The sequence below is a fragment of the Lepidochelys kempii genome, chromosome 25 (assembly GCF_965140265.1).
Source record: "Lepidochelys kempii isolate rLepKem1 chromosome 25, rLepKem1.hap2, whole genome shotgun sequence".
NCBI classification, from domain to species: Eukaryota; Metazoa; Chordata; order Testudines; family Cheloniidae; genus Lepidochelys; species Lepidochelys kempii.
This window is the reverse complement of record NC_133280.1, coordinates 11318637-11337426: the sequence shown is the minus strand read 5'-3', so window position 1 is coordinate 11337426 and position 18790 is coordinate 11318637. Positions and strand designations below refer to the sequence as shown.

At 53.4% G+C, this 18790-nt stretch overlaps 2 protein-coding genes across 2 annotated transcripts in view; both read left to right on the top strand.

Annotated features, from left to right (window-relative positions):
• Positions 1-1880: 1880 nt before the first annotated feature.
• CIMAP1D (CIMAP1 family member D) lies at positions 1881-7944 on the top strand. Its single transcript, XM_073324691.1, has 4 exons — positions 1881-1932; positions 4914-5024; positions 7024-7137; positions 7463-7944. Exons 1-4 carry the CDS (start codon positions 1881-1883, stop codon positions 7942-7944), a joined length of 759 nt encoding a protein of 252 aa, XP_073180792.1.
• Positions 7945-11709: 3765 nt separating this feature from the next.
• SHC2 (SHC adaptor protein 2) overlaps positions 11710-18790 on the top strand; it is a 28761-nt gene continuing 21680 nt past the window's right edge. Inside the window, exon 1 of the mRNA XM_073324153.1 lies at positions 11710-11970. The gene's annotated coding sequence lies outside the window, so the exon portion shown is untranslated. The remainder of the gene's footprint in view (positions 11971-18790) is intronic.

Here is an 18790-nt window from a genome sequence, read left to right as displayed (position 1 = left end):
TTGGTGGTCTTTGAACTGACCATGAAGAGGCAACAATAAGTCTCTGCTTCCAAAGGCTGGATTCGAGGGGGGAGGGGGTCATTTGCATTTCCTTCCCCGCAAGTATTTCCTAGGAAATACACTTTGCTCATATTGCCCCCTGCCACGAAGTCCTCTGAAGTCCCTAATATCTTCCAGAGATTTCATTAATCATGTCCTCTCTCCCAAAGAGGTTCCATGCAATCCCACGCTAGTCCATGAACATTTGCGTTTTCATGGGAACGGACTCCCCAAAGTCTTAACCTTCATTCCATAAGGTTTCACATGATTCCATAAGGTTCGGCCAGGATACTATTGTATCTGTCCCAACTACTTATTACCTGTAGTATCTGAGCACCTCACAATCTACGTGACACTCAACTTTGGGATGTTTCAGAGCTTCTAAAATAATGAACCACCCTGGCATGACGAACAGCTGGAGTCAAGCACTGAGCCCAGACCCAGGGCGGGATCAGACCTTTTGAATATGTCCATGTGGCAATAAAACATCCCCAGCACTGAGTCTCAGAGCCCAGGTCATCTGGCTCAGGCTAGCAGGGCTCAAGCTGGACCCCAGGTTCTGGGACCCTCCCGCCTCGCGGGGTCTCAGAGCTCAGGCTCCAGCCCAAGCCTGAACGTCTACATGGTAATTTTATAGCCTCACAGTCCGAGCTCCATGAGCCTGAGGCAGCTGATCCAGGCCAGCCATGGCCTCGCTGCAGGTCTTTCATTGCAGTGTAGATAGATGTACCCTTCATTGTGCTTTGCTTCCTGCCAGCCCCCCCCCCTTCTCCAGGCCTAGATGCCGATTCTCTTTGCTGTCGTTTATATCACTGCATCATTGGTGCAAACCAAATCAGCATTTTACAGCCACTTTTCCCCGGTGTGAATGACCACACCCAGGAGAGGGCAGTGGGGAACTTGGCCCCAGGTCTTTTCCTTGGCAGGGTGTTTCATTGCCATAGTTTCAGCTGACAGCGACACCAAAAATCCACAAGCGCCCAGGAGGGCAGAATGGAGTGTTATTGCACCTGCATGAACTCCCCCATCTGCTTCACTGGTTTTGCACTGTACTCCTCTGAGCCTTCACGACACAGGCCAGGAGCTGGGGCTCCCCACTTGCCATTTCCAAGGGAATCCCTGGCTGCTGATTCTCAGCAATCCTGTGCAGGCAAGGGGTCCAGCACCCACCCCACACCTTACAAAGGAAAAGGACTAGCCTCTGCCCCAAGCACCAGCCTCTCGGACACCTGGCAAGTCCCAGAAGCATCAAGCGGACAGGCAGCAACAGCTGCATGTTGCTGGATTTCTCAGCACACCAGGCAATCCTGCCCCATGCTGGCTGCACTCATCAGAATCTAATTCGCCCTCCTGACCCCCTCGGAGAGCAGCTGGAGAACAGAAGGCGTCATGCTCCAGAGAGCAGGGCAAAGCAGCTGTCTCGCCATTGGCCTGCAGGGTTGCTAAGTGGGCATCAATCTTGCATCACTTTGCTGGGGCCACGGTCGAGTGTGTGTGGGGGATAAGTTTACAATGTCACCCCCAGTCCCTCCTCCATGGGTGTCTGCTTTCAGCGAGTGCTCTGTGTCAAGCGCCCAGTGGCTGTCACCAGTGCTGATCGACTAATGCTTCACCGCAGCAGGGATCCAGCAAGCATCTCGTGCTGGGCTCCTCTGGGAATACCAGGGCCAGGGCCTTTTCTCTCTTGCATCCTGGCAGGGCGGTTTTATCAGAGCAGACAGAAATCCCCGCCTGTCAGCATTCGCACTGAGGATCAGCCGTAGTTCTGGAGCAAGAAGCAGGGAAGAGAGCATGGCCCAATAAAGGATTGGTTCCGTTTGTGCATCCAAGATGTGTCCGGGATGGCAGAGGTGGGGCGGAGAAAGACACCTGCCATTGCTGCTCATAAGACCGGTATGCTTGCTGTGAAGCCCCAGCTCCCTTTGGCATGAGGCAAGAGTGTAAGCAACTGGAGGCAGGTCTGTCTTTTTATGAGGTGTCTGTACAGTGCCTAGCACCGTGGGGCCTCAATCTTTAGGTGCTACTGTAAATAAATAAATAAATAACCTCCGAGAGACTGTCATTTCCTGTACATTTGTACGGCCCTTAGCAAAATGGGAAGCTGATCTAACTGACCTAGAGGTGCTACTCTGCCTCAGTTTCCCCATCTATGAAACAGGGATAATGATTTTGACTTCCCTTGCTAAGCATTTTGAGATCTGCTGATGAACAGGCCTGTATAAAAGTGAGGGATTATTAGTGTTATGACTGCAATATACATAATAAAAATAGTGACCAATAGCAATCACTCTCTTGACTCTGAGCGGGCAGCCCAGCAAAGGAACTTTATGAAACCTACCTGAAAATTGCTCCTTTAGAGAATCAGATTTTGAGAGGGTTTTTTTGTTTCTGTTTTAAGGATCTGGAAATGTCTGGATATGTTTATTTCTGAGATGGGCCCAAAATAAAACCCTACCCATCCCAACCCCACCACGGTGCAACTGGCCTGAGGCAAATCCCTGAACTGCTTGGTGCTTCGGTTTCCCCATTTGTGAGGAGGGATTGTAAAATTGACCTACCTCACAGCAGGGACAGAGGGGATGTGGTGAAGCTGAAATGTCTGTTCAGAGCTGCTGTCAAGATGTCAAGTGTCCCATAAGTGCCAAATCGTTAGAAATCACGGCTGGAAACAGGAGCTGTTGGGAGGTAGCTGGTCTTAGCTCTGTGACATTTCTGTTCATTACAGTGCTCTGGATTCAGGCAGCACTTTCCTTAGTGCTGTCACTTCCCTCCTCTCGAAGTCGGAGCTGCAGGCGTTTCGACAAATGGCTTGTGAAAGATGCTTTTGTTCCCTATTACCAGCAGGACAGTGGGGTGGGAGGAGGTATTGTTTCATGATTTCTGTGTGTATATAAAGTCTGCTGCAGTTTCCACGGTAAACATCTGATGAAGTGAGCTGTAGCTCACGAAAGCTCATGCTCAAATAAATTGGTTAGTCTCTAAGGTGCCACAAGTACTCCTTTTCTTTTTGTTCCATCGTTACTTCTGTAAGCGCGTGTGTATCCGCTGCTGGAATTCTATCTGCTACCTTCTCACAATGGTACCCCAACACTGCATCCTTGGACAGCAGAGAAACTCATTTTCTTAGGGCATGGCTGCCTCTCCTGTCAATGTACCTGAGCTAGCTTTAATTTAGCTGGCAGCAGTGAGTTTCAGCACATATATCATTGGGCATGCCTGCCCTGTAGCACCCCCTTCTGGCAAAGCATGGTGCCGCAGGCCCTGCCCTCAGTTTACCCTCTTCAGGGGCTCCTTAAATCACCTCCACCTGTCCAGAGTTGTTAAAACATTCCCCTTCTGGGTCTAATTTACAATTCACAACAACATACAGTCCTGTAGGGCTTCCCCCTCTTCACCCAGAAGAGAACCCTCCTCTTCCCAGGGCCATTCCCCAACAGGAGTCTTTCCACCCCCCCGCTGTCTCCACTCCACTCCACCCTCCCTCTTTTCCCAGGAGAGGCTCCGAGCCTTTCAGCTCCACCCTGGCTCTTGCCTGCTTTTTGTTCCCTGCAACCAGGGGCTCTCCAGCAGCCTTCCACTCTCTGAACCCTGCAGGCATCGTCTAAGTCTCTATAGCTTTGCTTCCCCAGCTTCTTTCTTTCAATGGCAAAGGAGACTTGGCTGAATAATCTATATCCACCACTAACTATAATTGCTAACTACTTAGTGGTTTATATTCTCTTTCTGCCCTGGGTCTTCCAGCAGGCAATGGTACACCTTTCTAATACTACCCCATTTCCTCTTCCTGTTTCCCCCTTTATAAGGTCCAGGTGCCTTCCGTAAGACCAATTTGGGCAGCAGATAATGAGTCACACGGGCCCACTACCTCTTAGAGGCGCAAGTCGCCCTGAGCTAGCTTGCTAGCCCTGCAAGTAATTACCCGGGATTCCAGGTGGGCTTGTATGCGTCCATGCTAATACGGCACCACTGTTCCAGTGCTTGAGCCAGCTAGATCAAAGCGAGCTCAGGTACATCTGTGTGAGCTGCAGTTACACCCTGTGATTGGAGGCTAGACATGCCCTTTGTGGCAGTACATCCCCTGCTCAAAGTGCACCAAATAGGAACTTCAACTGTGAGCCCTGCACTTAAAATACAGACCCCCCCAAACCCTGATGCTGCAACAGCTTCAAATCGAAGGTGATTGCTCTAACAACATATGCAAATTAATAGATTCGTATGAATTATTTGTATTACTGTAGCGCGTAGGAGTGCCCATCATGGACCAGGACCCCCATGGTGCAGGGCGCTGTACAGATACAGGAAAAGACAGTCCCTGTCTCAGAGAACTGTGTCGTCAGTCTCTCTTCTGATGTGACAGCACCAGGGATTCTGTGCGGGCATCAATCAGCAGCTTCCTATATGGAAACTCCACTGGGCTGAAGCAACATAATAATGTTTCTCTGGTGCCTTTGAATCTGAGCATCTCAGAGAGCTTTGCAAATACGAAATAGTTTCATTGTCAAGTCCCCCTTGGAGGATAGAGAACGCTCACTGTGTCTGCATTAGAGGTGGGGAAACTGAGGCATGGAGCGATTGAGCAACTTGCCCAAGGTCATCCTTGGCGTCAGTGGCCGAGTCTGGGGTAGTACACAGGAATTCCTAGCTTTTTTTTTCTAATCACCAGCTCGGACTTTTTCCAAGAGTTGGGCACAGAACCCAGGCATCCTAGCACTCAGTCCTGGGTTCAGATCAGTAGCTAACACTCCTTTCCAGAGCGAGGGACAGAACGCAGCAGTCCTGGCTTCTTCTGCTCTAACCACTAAGCTACATTGCTGCTGGCAGCCTGGTTTTCTGACATATTATTAACTCATGTGCATTTTGTTGGTTTGTGCCAGGTCCCGGGCCGGGACAATACCGTCTCCCTCCGACTGTCGGATTTGTCAACCACGACTGCACCAAGTTAACCAGCCCAGCTTATTCCTTTCACAGGAGGCTCAACAATGTCAGTAAGTCTTTGTGAACCACTCTCTCTGAAACAGCCTGGGGCCGAACAACGTCAGTGTCATATTCTTCCCAGTGCCCCCCTCACACAAAATTCCCTCCACTCCGTATCCAGTGTCACTTCACCCACCTCCCGGCCCTTCCTCAGAGCATCTTCTCAGGCACTGAGTCCAAATGTGTGTATACTGCACCCGTGTGTGTATACCTCCCCTCCATATGGCCCACATGCGTTTGGGTCCTGTCTCTGTGTGTGTACCCCAGTGTGGGTTTGTATCCTGTCACTATCTGTGTGTGTTTGTATCACCCATGTGTGGGTTTGTGTCCTGTCTATGTGTGTTTATCACCCATCTGTGTATGTGTGTTTTCTTTCTGTGTGTGTATCACCCGTGTGTGTGTGTGTTCTGTGTGTGTGTGCATCACCCATGTGTGGGTGGGTGTATCACTCACGTGTGTATGTATCACCCGTGCGTGGGTGTATGTTCTGTGTGTGTGTGTGGCCCATATATGGGTTTGTGACCTGTGTGTGTGTGTATTGCCCATGTGTGTGTGTGTATCACCTATGTGTGTGTGTTCTGTGTGTGTGTATCACCCGTGTGTGGGTGTGTGTGCTTTCTGTGTGTGTGTTGCCCATATGTAGGTTTGTGTCCTGTGTGTGTATCGCCCATGCGTGGGTTGGTGTTCTCTGTGTGTGTGTGTCTAGGAGAACTTCTTGCACACGGATCTTTTGTGCTTTGCCATTGTGTACAGTGTTGCTGTAACCACGAGCTTGCTGGAACAGGGTAACTTTGAAACTGCATTATCTCATCTGAGCAGGCTGAGAGCACAGACACCGTAGGACACCTGACCGCTGTTTATTTCCAAAACAAGAATGCACAGGGTGAAGCAGGGAGCCAGAGGTGAGAGGCCAAAAGTGCATTATTCTCAAGCTCAATAGGATTTGTAATGAAAACCAATACACCTTTCCTCCCTGCGCCATACCCCTCCTGGCCAAACTGCATCCCCTCCCCACTTCCGCTTCAGGGGGGTCATTGAAATGCAGGCCCACGACCATCAGGGGCTGCTGCCACTCATCTCTGAATGCAGCCCTCACGCTGTCCAGACCTTAGCCTCAAAGCAGCGAGCCCCGCTGGCCCCTTCCAATGGCCTGTCATTTTGAAAACCTGTCGCGACTAAACATGACAGAAGCGTGCCTGATTAGTGGAGGTTATGCCTGTACGTGCCCAGGAGTGTTGTGGCCGCGAGTTGTAACAGGCACTCTTCAGCTGTCGATCTCAACGAACAGGGGAGTAAAGTTATCCCCATTAAGAACAGGAGGACTTGTGGCACCTTAGAGACTAACCAATTTATTTGAGCATAAGCTTTCGTGAGCTACAGCTCACTTCATCTAAAGTGCCATAAGTCCTCCTTTTTGCGAATACAGACTAACACGGCTGCTACTCTGAAACCTGTTATCCCCATTGCACAGCTGAGGAAACGGATTTTCCTAAGATCAGCAGCAGAAGAACTAGGGCTAGAGACCTGCCCTCCCCTGCAGCCCTGTCAAGCTCTTGATGTTGCTTACAAATGATCAAAGGCCTAGATCTGATCTCATAGCTGTGGCTTTTACATGTGATTCCATTGATGTGATCATTCCATTAGATGTGATTCCATTGACTGGAGTGGAGGGCTTGATTTACACCAGTGTACGTGAGTGGAAATCAAAGTCCTTTATTTACTCCAGATTCATTCCCTAGGATGGGCCGGAGTCTGATCTCAGGGCAGTGTAAATCCAGAATGACTCCATGGAAATCAGCAGGATTATAACAGCGTAACAGATCAGAGTATGGCCCGGTGTGGATGCACAATCAAACTGAGATGTGACCGACAGGCCCGTGTCCAAATTCATCCCTCGTAAAATCCCACTGAAGTTATATCAGGCATGAATTTGGCCCACTCCATAGGAGAAAGCGCGGTCCTATCTTCCCAGCCGCCCCATTGCTCTATGCTTTTCCCTTTTGTTGTCAGTGTACTTTAAAGATTCAAGCCCAGGTCCCTGCTATTACGTGGACCCGCAGCTCACTCGCTTTGGCAGGAGCGGAGGCCCGTCCTATTCCATGCTGGCGAGATCAAAGACCGTGGGTGAGTGGAAGAACATCAAAAGCCTCCATCGGGCTAGGAGTTGGTGTGCCTGGTTTGGTCGCGTCAGCAGCTCATTTTGGGTTGCTTTTAAATTGAATGCAGTGCGTGTGGAAAGGGGCTGGTTTAGCAGCCCTTGGGCCTCTCTTTATCCTCAGGGCAAGCTACTCCTCCGCCATTGTTCCTCGCTCAAGCCTGGTGGGCCCCCTAGGGTGAGAGTGGCCCATTCAGCCCTGGGCTGAGGCCACTTCCAGGGGTGAGTCAGAGCCAACACAGGGGTCAGCTTTGGTGCGTCCTGCTTTAGCGTTTACCGCTGTGTCTCCTTCAGTGCAGCCACAGACCCCCGGGCCAGGCAGGTACAGTCCAGAGAAAGCCCCACCTGTCACCCAGCGCAGGCCGCCGTCTTTCTCCATGGGATCTTGTACCAAGTACCGGCGGGCGGATCCCGTCCCTGCCCCGAACAGCTACACTCTCCCCTTGCTGCTGGGCTCCCGGGTCCCCAGCAAACCGTCCAGCCCTAGTGTCACCAGCTCAGGGTGGAACAAACACGGTGGGTTTTCTGAGGCCTTGTCCCAAACGCCTGGCCCAGGCCGTTACAACAGGATGGATCCCAACACCTACTTGCCCCGACCACCTGCCTCCTCCATTCGGGGACGATGCAGTGCGCCCAGGGCTGCCTTCCGGACACCAGGACCTGGAACACACAGCCCAGAAAATGTGACCGCCCACAGGACAAGAGCCCCGGCCTACTCCCTGGGTGTCCGGCACTCCGAATTTGTCACTCCTCTCATTGTGGATGTTTCCCAGTGACAGAGCAGTGGGGCAGCAATTCCTTGGCATCAGGCCAACTGGCCTTGATTTACCTTCCCTGCCTTGATCTACTGGATCTCCAGGGACTCAGACTGGAAGCTCTTCGCTTTGCCCCCAGCCCATTCATGCCAAGCAGTCCTGGGAGAGCTTCCAAGCAGCGGATGCACCAACACCTGAGACATTTAAAACCGGGCCAGTCCAAACCCTGTGGCACTGTAGGGAACGATCCTGCACTTCTCTGCAGTGGGAGGAGTTTTCCTAGGGTTGCCAACCCTCCAGGATTGGCCTGGAGTCTCCAGGAATTAAAGATTAATTTTTAATTAAATATTATGTCCTCATGTGATGAAATCTCCAGGAACACAACCAAATTTGGCAACCCTAAGTTTTCCACCTCTGGCCTCTGTGACGCTTTGATTCTCTAACAACCTCCACAAACTGGGTGCTGATCTTCCCACTTGGAGACCCAAAGTTTCTTTAATAAATAGGTCAACAAAGAAGAATTTCAAAGACAGTGTTTGTATGCAGTGTGGACTTGACGCAGAGCTCTGTGTGGCTCGCAAGCTTGTCTCTCTCAACCACAGAAGTTGGTCCAATAAACGATATTACCTCCCCCACCTTGTCTCTCTAAAGATATTTTCAGGGCAGGCAGGGGATAGGGAGAGGGGGAAAGGGAAGAGGTGCTGCTTTCTAGCCCCCTCCCTGGCATTCCTCCGAGTTCGATTGTCATATTTACTTTCCCACCATTTATTACTGCTGCTTCTTTTTGCTCTTTTCCTGCCTCAGGCAGTGAAACTAGGCTGGTGAGTTTCACTTGCTGTATCTAGTCAGTTCCCTTTCAGGTTCTAAGCAGTACCAGGCCTTTGCGTTTGGGTGTACAGCCCTGCAAGGGAGACCATAGCAATCCCCCCCCTTGGCCCTGAGGAATGAAATTATTTCTGTTGTAATAGGTTTTAAACCCCACCTTTCCCCTGTGTATTTTGAACAACGTTTGGGCCTGAGCTATTCACTAGCATCATTTGTAACATACAAAAAAGTTTCCAAGGGTGACAGATGTTCTTCTGGTTCAGAATAAATTTACTAACCAACGAAAGACACTGTGTTGAAATGCTGCCTCCCCGCTGCATCACAGCTCTCCACCCCCACGTTTCTTGACCTTTCTGCACTAAACCACACCACCCTGCTAGCCCTCACACAGAGCTGTCAAGTGTCGACACCCCTGGCGAAGGCACCTCCTTGTAACCTCCTTCCCTGTTCCTTCCTGCTCAGCGACTGACGCCCGCATGCAGCACAGACCCCTCACTGGTGTCAAGGGGTACAGAACATAAGAACGGCCCTAAGGGGTCAGACCAAGAGTCCATCGAGCCCAGTGTCCTGTCTTCCAACAGTGGCCAGTGCCAGGTGCCCCAGAGGGAATGAACAGAACAGGGAATCATCAAGTGACCCATCCCCTGTTGCTCATTCCCAGCTTCTGGCACACAGAGGCTAGGGACATCATCTCTGCCCATCCTGGCTCATAGCCATTGATGGACCTATCCTCCATCAATTATTGTAGCGCGTAGGAGCGCCCATCATGGACCAGGACCCCCACGGTGCTAGGCGCTGCACAGATACAGAAAAAAACAGTCCCTGTCTCAGAGAATCTATCTAGTTCTTTTTTGAACCCTGTTATGGTCTTGGCCTTCACAACATCCTCTGGCAAGTAGTTCCACAGGTTGACTGTGCATTGCGTGAAGGAATACTTCCTTTTATTTGTTTTATAGCCTGAGTTATACGGATTTAAATCAGTAGAGGATCCACCTCGCTGGATGGGAAGGGGAGGAGGGGACGACAACATGACTAGCCATCTTGATAGCGTCCTAGAGAACTTGGTCACTGGCCCCAGACACCGGTTCTGTCCTGTGCTAGGAGGCGGGCCTGTATGAATTTGGAAGGCAGGTCTAATGTGGGTTATAACTTACCGACAGATCCCATGTGGCAAACTGCTCCAGTTCCTTCTGTGCAGCAATGAGGAGGGAATGGATGGACTCCCTCCACGTGTGTGAAAGATCTTCCACCTACCTTCAGAGACAGGCTGGGTATCTGTGGTGTGAAGCAGCACCCCAAGGGGAAAAGAGTCGCCTTTCTCCTCAAGGTCTGAGTGATCAGGCTGCCTTGCACTGGGTTATGCCATGACACGACTGATGCACCTCACCATTTTAACCCCCATGCAACACAGCAGAGACATCTTCTTACACCCTGTTGGTTGCTGCAGGGGATACACCATCTATCCTCCCACCTATGTCTGCCTTTGCGCCGTGAGACCAAGGGTGAGTGTCTCCTGGGCACGAGTACCCAGAGCCTCTTCATGTCCCACTGCTCACAAATGGGGAGACCGAAGGCGGGAAAGCTTCCATTATTGTGAGCTGCTGGGGACAGAGCTCAAACCCTTCTTCTCTCTAGAATGGCCCATGTGCACCTATGGTGCCCCACGCCATTAATAAATAATAGGAGGCGGGGGCCCAGATCCCCAGCTGGGATCAATCGACATAGTTCCGAGGAGACTGCCAAGGTCTGGTGGACCTGCTAACACATCAACGGAGCTGTGCCAACTGGTATCAGCTCAGGAGCTAGCCCTATGCGTGGAGTCTTCTTTATGGGAAAGTCCTAGAGAACTGATCTGGGAGGGATAATCTTCCTATAAAATGACCTGTGGGATGCAACAGCCGGGACCTCACCCTTTGTTTCATTCTCTTGATATTCCAAGTGACCGCTCTAGAATCTGGTTGGTCTCACCCCTATTAAATGCTGTAAAAGTGCTCGGTGCCCAAGTGCCGTACACTAAGGGGGTATTCAGGGTTACTTATTTGTACGTGCAAGGCTTAGCACATCAGGGCCGGGAGGTGTTACTGTCAGATTAATAACAATAATGATGCCACATTCTAGAGATGCCATTCTCTGCGTGAAGAGTCAAACCCAAAGCCTGGGTCTGGTTCTCCCCTGCTTTGGACCATGTGTCACCTGTGTACAACCAGGTGTGGACTAGCCCCAGGTCTACCAACCTCAGTGAACCTAGCCCAGGTTTCAGATCTATGAATGTAAGAGGCAGGCAGGCTTTGCCTGAAAATGCCCTATCCCATAGCCAGTGTTGATGCTGCTGGGAAAGAGTTAAGTGGGCTATGCTGATTGGCCGAGGCAGGCGGTTTGTTACCCCACCTGGAAAGAGGGGAGGTGGGAGTGGCGCTCTGGGGAGAAAGGATCTAGGGTGTGGGCTGAGCTGTGCAGAGGGAGGAGCAGCCTGGTCTGGGGAGAAGATCTGAGCTGAACTTTATGGTAGCTGTATCAATAAAGCCCAAACCGAGGAAGGGGAGCGGTTGTACTCCAAGAACAAGCTGGGAATGGCACTTCCGCACACTAATGACAGCTGAAACTGGGCTCCTGAGAAGCCAGCATCCTGAGGATGGGGATGGAGTGGGTGGCTCCTTCTTTTTCCTTCAGCTCCAAAACCTCTCCAGAGAGAGTGGCTGTAGCGAGACCTTCGGCCTTCCCCCACTGTATCCCCTACTTTTTCCCTAGGGTGGCTGAAGATGATGGGAGCCTGACACAGTCACGCTTTCCGTGGCCTGGATTTTACTACCAGCCCTGGCTAATTAATCATTTGCTGATTTCTTTCTAATAAGTTACATCTGCTGAGTTTCTGCTGGGCCTCTGTCTGGCGAGGGCGGCCCCCGGTTTCACCCTGGGTGACTTGAAATAAATAAATAAATAGATACCGCCTCACTCGGCCCTCTCGCTTGTTTATTTTCCCCTTGATCAATAAACATTAACCTCCCCCCTGCATCTGCTGGCCCACAGAGGGAAACAACAAGCAGGCAGCAGGCAGGGGAGCCACTCTCTGAACGGAGAGCCCAGAGGAAGTGGTGAGAGCAGCGGACAAACTGCAGCTGAACTCAAGGCAGTGGGCTGACGGAGAACGTACCAGCACGGGCTTTCAGCCGCCCTTCCTCCCAGAGCGCAGTGGGTAAGAGGGAGACCAGTTGCTGGCAACAGGTAAGTCCTCTATGAATTGTGTGTGTGTGTGTAGTTATCGGGGTTGGAGGCTCTCCACTTCAAGCTGCGGTCCTGTTCACAAGTGAAGCAGAGTCAGGTCCAGTCACTCCTCACACGGGAGGACTCTGCTACGAAGTGGGTTGTGTTGATTTCATAACGGAGAGCGGGGTTCTGCCATGTAGCTAGGCAGTGACCCCCAGCTTCAGCAAGGCCGTAGAGAGAGCTGTGCTTAGCCTTGGTGTCTTGGCCCAGTTCGAGTTCGGGGAGAATTGCACTGTGCCCATCTGACACCCCGCCCACCCACTGAGGCGTTTGGGACTCTCCACCCCCAGGTCTAAATGCTAAAAGGAAGGGAGGCAGAACAAACAACAAACCTGTATATAAATGCTCAGCCACTAGGACTAGCCACTTCTGCTATTCTTCTATTGTATTTTAACAACCAGATCCTACGGTGGTTGGTTCTCTAGAAAGACCAAAGATTAGCTAGACTGTTCTGGAGCAATGCACGCTGTTGAGCGCCAGCTGTGTTCCACCCCAGAGCTGGGTGCATTTTGGTAGCGCGTGAAGTGGCTCAAAGAGCCTACAGAGATGCAAGAACGTATTAATACACCAGAATGTGCGTCTCTCTGGCCCCTTATCCATTCACACAGCTACCCGAACTGACATGACACAACATCCATACACACACACACACACACAGCCTCTCTGACACAATACTGGACATGCCCACCATACACTCCCAATGACACAGCCATGCACACACGCCCTCATCGCTACACAGGCCCCATACTCCTCCCCGACCCGCACAGAGACCAAAATGAGGGAAACGGTTGAGCCCCTTTGAGAACACAGGCGATGCCTGTGACCTTTCCCCATGAGCTGTCTGGCCCCCCTGACAGCACACCAGGCTCCCCCCTTCCTTTCTGCGGCTTTATCTGCACTGCAGAAAGAGGTGGGCGTTTACACTGAGGCAGCTCTTTCCATGCAGGTAGTTTTCACCTCACTGTAGCTAGTCCAGGTCAATCCGGTCCACATCTGGGTTTGACCTCGACCAGCCTTGTCCAAGTGAAAACGACAATGCTGGGTCTCCGTAGGTGTAAAACAAACCCACCTGGCCACATCCTCTGCTAGGCCTCTCGCCCCACCTCACTTTCTTTCCTGGAAAGAGAGCAGGGCCCAGGGCCCCAGGCCGGTGGGAGCAGTGATTGCATTAAGGACGGGAGATGGCAGGACAGAGAGGCCCTTTCATGTGCAGAGCTGAGCCACAAAGCAGCAAAGGGGAGACAGTGGTTCCCAGGGGCGAAGTAGGGTTGCCAACTTTCTAATCACACCAAACCGAACACCCCTGCCCCGTTCCTTCTTGAGGCCCTGCCCATGCCCCGCCCCTTCTCTGAGGCCCCGCCCCTCGCTTGCTCCATTCCCCCCCCCCCCCCCGTTGCTCACTCTTCCCCACTGTCACTCACTTTTACCGGGCTGGGGCAAGGGGTTAGGGGGCAGGGGGTGAGGGCTCCAGCTGGGGGTGCGGGCTCTGGGGTGGGGCCAGGGATGAGGGGTTTGGAGTGCGGGAGGGGACTCTGAGCTGGGCCATGGGGTTGGGGTGCAGAGGGGTGAGGGCTGTGGACTGGGGCTGTGGACTCTGGGGTGGGGCTGGGTGTAAGGGGTTTGGGGTGAAAGATGGGACTCCAGGCTGGGGCAGGGGTATGGGGTATGTGGGGGGGGTGAAGGCTCTGGCTGGGGGTGGGGCCGGGGATGAGGGGTTTGGGGTGTGGGAGGGGACTCTGAGCTGGCCCAGGGGATTGAGGCCTGGGGGGGGTAAGGGTTCCGGCTGGGGGTGGGGCCAGGGATGAGGGGTTTGGGGTGCAGGTGGGGACTCCAGGCTGGGCCAGGGGGTTGAGGTGCTGGGGGAGGGGGTGAGGGTGGGGGCTCTGGGCTGGGCCAGGGAGTTGGGCGGGGGGGGGGTTGCGGGATCCCGGTGGCTCTTACTGCAGCCGCAAGGAAGCAGCCACCAGGTCCCTGTGGCCTCTAGGCGCATAGGCGGCCCGGCGGCTCTGTGCGGTGCGCGCTGCCTCCGTGCCCGCAGGCACCGCCCCCCGCTGCTCCCATTGGTCGCTGTTCCCGACCAATGGGAGCTGTGGAGCCTGTGCTCGGGGCGGAGGCAGCGCGCGGAGCCTCCCAGTCCCTGGCCATCCCAGCGCCTAGGGGCCGCAGGGATCTGGCAGCCGCTTCCAGGAGCGGTGCAGAGCCAGGGCACGGAGGGAGCCTGCCTTAGCCCCGGGTCCCCACTGCGCCGCCGACCAAACTTTTAATGGCCGTGCCGACCGGAGCCACCGGGGTCCCTTTTCGACCAAGCGTTCCAGTAAAAATCCAGACGCCTGGCAACCCTACCAACAGGGTCTGACGTGAGGCGAATTGAAGCGGGGCCTGGCAGCACCGACAGCCATGAAGCCATCATAGGGGATGGTCAGATCATGCTCTTCCGTCTCCTGGGGTTCCTACAGGGGCCATGCACCTCAGCCAACTGGGCCAACTTCAGACCGGGCCTGCAGAGCCGCTCCAGACCCTACGTTTGTCTGAGGAGTTCCGGTTTGGGCAGAGATTTCTCACTCTCCATCCCTGAGCCCCTGGCAGTTCCCAGCTCCCTCAGTTGCTGCCTGATACCATCTCATCTTCTCCCCTTTCTGTCACATTCCCTCCTTGGAGCATGCAGCCTGGTACCTCCCCGAGGGCATGTCTAGGAAGGCAGAGAAGGTCAGGGAGAAGCATTAAGAGGCACTCAGGGAGGGGCATTCAGAAGGGTCAGAGAGGGGAACTTCTGGGGGTACCCAGGGGGGGTCAGGGAGGGGCACTTCTGGGGGTACATAGGGGGGTCAGGGAGGGGCACTTCTGGGGGTACATAGGGGGGTCAGGGAGGGGCACTTCTGGTGTGGGGTTTGTAAACCTCATCCTAACCTAGTGTGTGTGTTGCGGTGTGTAAGGTATGTGTGTAAAATACCTTTTTGGGGGGTGTCAAGGACAGTGCACCATTGCGTGCCAAAACACGGGTGGCAAACATGTTTGTGCACGTCGTGCATGGGCTTGTGCGTGTGTAACACACGGACTTGTGTGCATCTGGGTATAGTGCATGGGGGAGTGTAGGTGGCTGTCGGTGCTGCCAGGCCCTGCGTCAATTCGCCTCACGTCAGACCCCATCGGCCCCCAGAACGGTCGTGTGCAATGCACGTACGGGTGAGCGTATGCGTGGACATGGCTCCGTGTGTTCACACTGCCCCACGACAGGCCCAGCAACCAGCTGTGCAAGGACAAAGCCACTGCCAATGGAGGAAGAATCAAAGACAAAGCCCCCAGGTGGGAGCAGCTGATTCAGGGCTTGGTGCACAGATGAAGCCAAGCAACAGTGGGCAGGACAAAGGGGCTATTGTCAAGATCAGACTCCTAGGCTAAGTCCTGCTCTCAGCCACACTCAGACAATGCTACGAACTCCCTTGGGGGCTTCTGGGGTGCAACTCAGCAAAGCTGGACACAAGGAAACGAGATTGTCCAGTTCCCCTGCTCTGGCCCAGGGCTGTCCCTTGCAGCAGACACGTCCATTACACAGCATCCTTAACTTGGTACAATCCGGGTGAATACCTGACCCTGGTGCTCCCAGGCCAGGAGGGAGCCAGGGATAAGAAGCTAAGAGAAGAGAATGGCACGACCCCTGCCGATTTGTCGGCGCTCCTGTCAGCCCCGGGCGGTACACATTCTGACAGCATCCCTGAAGCACAGCTCAGCTTAGAGGCAGTCAGCCTAGCATTTCCCTGGCTGTACCATGGCGATAACAATTCCCTGCCTTCCGGGGCACTGCAAGGACAAAGCTCGCAGGCAGCTCCAGCACTCCGGTGACCAGGGCCCCAGAAGTGCCCTGACGGATAGAGACGGACCGAGGCAGAGAGCAGATTAAGGCCTCGTCTGCACACAAAAGTTTTACAGCTTTAACGCTGCGGGGGTAATTAAAGGGATGCCAACCCAGCTAGTGTGGACGCACTGATCCCGGGATAAAAGTGTTTCACACCAGTATAGTTATTCCTCTGTGGGAAGGGGAATAAGCTCTAGTGGTGTAAGGCACCTTTATACCTTATCCCTGTGCCCATGCTAGGGGCTGTAGCTATCTAAGACTATCAGTGAAATGTCACACCCTGAACTGACACATTAATACTGGTACAAAACCTGCACCCAGATCAGGGTTAAGTGAGTCACCCAAGGTGAGACTCGAGTCGTTCATAAGCCAGGAATTAAACCCAGCTCTCCAGAGTACCACTGCCGTGCCCCTGCCCACTAGACCATCCTTCCTCCTCAGTCAGGCTTGGTGAGAATCGGCACCTGCCGGATCCCTGGGGCGGCTGAGTGGGCACACTGCCCTTGGGATTGCAGACCCGGGCAGAGCCACATTGCTACAATGGCTGCTCTCCATCATCTGTCCCATGGAGGTGGCCGTTCCGGTCCCCAGGGCTTCTCTGCCCAACAATTTCCGGCAAAGCCAGGGCTGTGCATGAAGCCATTCGGCTGCGATTTTTCTTCTCTCCTCCTTGCATCTGAGCATGTAAGAAAATGTAAATGGCATTTCCCTTGGATTGGCTGGCGCTGCCTCCTGGCTTCCCTTTGAAACGCCGCCGCCAGCAAATTGCTCCCTTCTGCCCAGCGGGCAGGGTGATTTAGCTTTCATTCTGGGAGCCCCCTGCAGACAGAACCCAGCTGCCATGACGTGCAGCCAGATCAGAGGGACCTGGTGTTCCTCTTTGGATGGCTCTTTGATGGATGAATTGTTCGCCGCCAGCGGTGAGACAGCCAGACTTTTGTTTTCATGTTCGGCTTCTAACAATAGCCTCCTCTGAAGGTCCCCTCCCCATCCCATCTCACCTTCCCCTTGGTCTTTGGATTGTCTCCGCAACAGCCAGGGATGGAGAGCGGAGTTCTGCACTGCGGACCTGGGATCGGGCCTTCAAGCCAAAGGCTGGAGTTCTACATCAAGGATTGGAGCTCCCTTCCAAAGCAGGGCTGGACTGAGGTCCCAGCTCCACCCCAGGGGAAGGGGACTGGCACAGTGACCTGGGGCCCAGGCTGGAGGGCAAGGCATCAGATCCCAATGGAGGACAGAGCAAGGGTGGAATGATAGAGGCTAAGCGGGGAGGAGAGAGGGGAAAGGAGGAATTAATCCCTTTGCTGCTGGTGCAAAGGGACTGCATCTCACCCCGCAGTCAATTCCCAGCAGTGCAGAACAACCCCTTGCTCAAGGACATTCTGGCCCAGGCCGCGGGTCAGCCAGCAAGAGACAAAGGCAGTGTCAGCCTGCAACCACCGCAAGCTCCAGAGAGACGCTGGCAGCAGAAGGCACAAGTTAGAGCATCTCCAGAGCTGCTGTAGCCAGCACCTCGGCCCCCAGCAGTGGCAGAATAGGGGAGGGACAAGCAGCTTCCACCTGTCCCAGAGCTGGTGCAGGGATGGATCCGGGGGATCAGAGCCATAGGTTTGGGGTTCCAGGAGGAGAGGGGTACTGCATGGACTCTGCTGGGCTGCTTTGCTCTAGGAGACAGCGGGAGGCTGAAATCAGACCTTATTCTTCAAAGCTCCGCTAAAGAAGCTGGGGCTGCAGAGGAGGCTGGGAAAGCCCCAGCTGCTTGATTGATACCTCTCCAGGGCCCAAGGCTGATGGCAGATGAGATGGAAATAATCTCCCAGCCGCCAGGGAGTTCTGCTGAGGAGAGCAGCCCGCATCTCCAGGGATTACTCCAGGAAAAGGAGCTTCTATTCTAGTCTCTTCCTGGCCCAGGAGCTGCCAGCGTGGCGAAGGCAGAGAGCACTGGCTCAGGGAGAGCCATGAATTATCCTGCAGGGCTGATGGATCTCTGCTGGAGGAGTGGTCAGATCATTCATCCAACCTACGGGTGATAAAGAAAGCACACGGAACTGGGCCCCATGCTGCCTGGCCCGCTGCATACAGGCACCTCTGGACACCTTGGGCAGGTGCCCCATTGCCTTGCCCCTCGCGTTGTCATTTACCCCTGTGCATAGAGTTGCCAATTTTGGTTGGACGTATTCCTGAAGGTTTCATTACATGACATCATCTTTCATTCGAGATTCATCTGTAATTCCTGGAGACTCCCGGACAATCATGTGCAAAGCCGACTTCCCATGCTACCATTCTGATCGGGAGCATTTCGTTCCCACCACGAACTGGGATCGAGGGCTGTAGGAAAGTGGAGAATCAGGCCCCTATTTGGCAAAGGCCCCTGCGTGCCCTGTCCTCGCTAATCACAGATCTCTAGGCCTCGCCAGACACCCGCCTCTCGGCACCGCTGCCTCTGCCCAATGCCTATAACAAACTGTCTGAGAATTGCTTCACGCAGCCCTGCAATGCAGCGGCCTCTGGGGTGGAATCGGCAGCTGTTGAATGGGAGCATGGCAGCACTGCCCAACAGTTTGAGAGAGGAAGTTAAATAGAAGAACCAGCTCCAAATGAGGCAATGCCTCCCCAATAACCCTGGGCTTTAAGTGGAGGTCTTCCATCCAAGTCCTGGCCAGACCTAAATCTTGCTTAGCTAATAGATGATGAGGAAAGCCTGGTCAGATGCATACAGACAACTTGATAGCAAATGCCTGAACAGATCTGAAATTGCATCTAGCAGGGAGCACATGACAACCTCCCCTGCAACCAAGGTCTATCCTTCAAAGCACATTGGAACCCAGGGTCTGAACAACTTCTGGAGCAGCTTTAAAGAACATCAGAGCCCCTTCTCCCTTCCAGGTTCTTAAGGCTGTTTAAGAAAAGAAAACAACTAGACCA

Bases quoted from the DNA above. Each gene is read 5' to 3' on its own strand.
- CIMAP1D (XM_073324691.1), top strand. From the start codon at position 1,881: ATGGCAGAGGTGGGGCGGAGAAAGACACCTGCCATTGCTGCTCATAAG. The intron at 5,025-7,023 runs GTAAGTCTTTGT...TTTTGTTGTCAG, and splicing joins CAGGAGGCTCAACAATGTCA to TGTACTTTAAAGATTCAAGC. The intron at 7,138-7,462 runs GTGAGTGGAAGA...TGTCTCCTTCAG, and splicing joins GGCGAGATCAAAGACCGTGG to TGCAGCCACAGACCCCCGGG.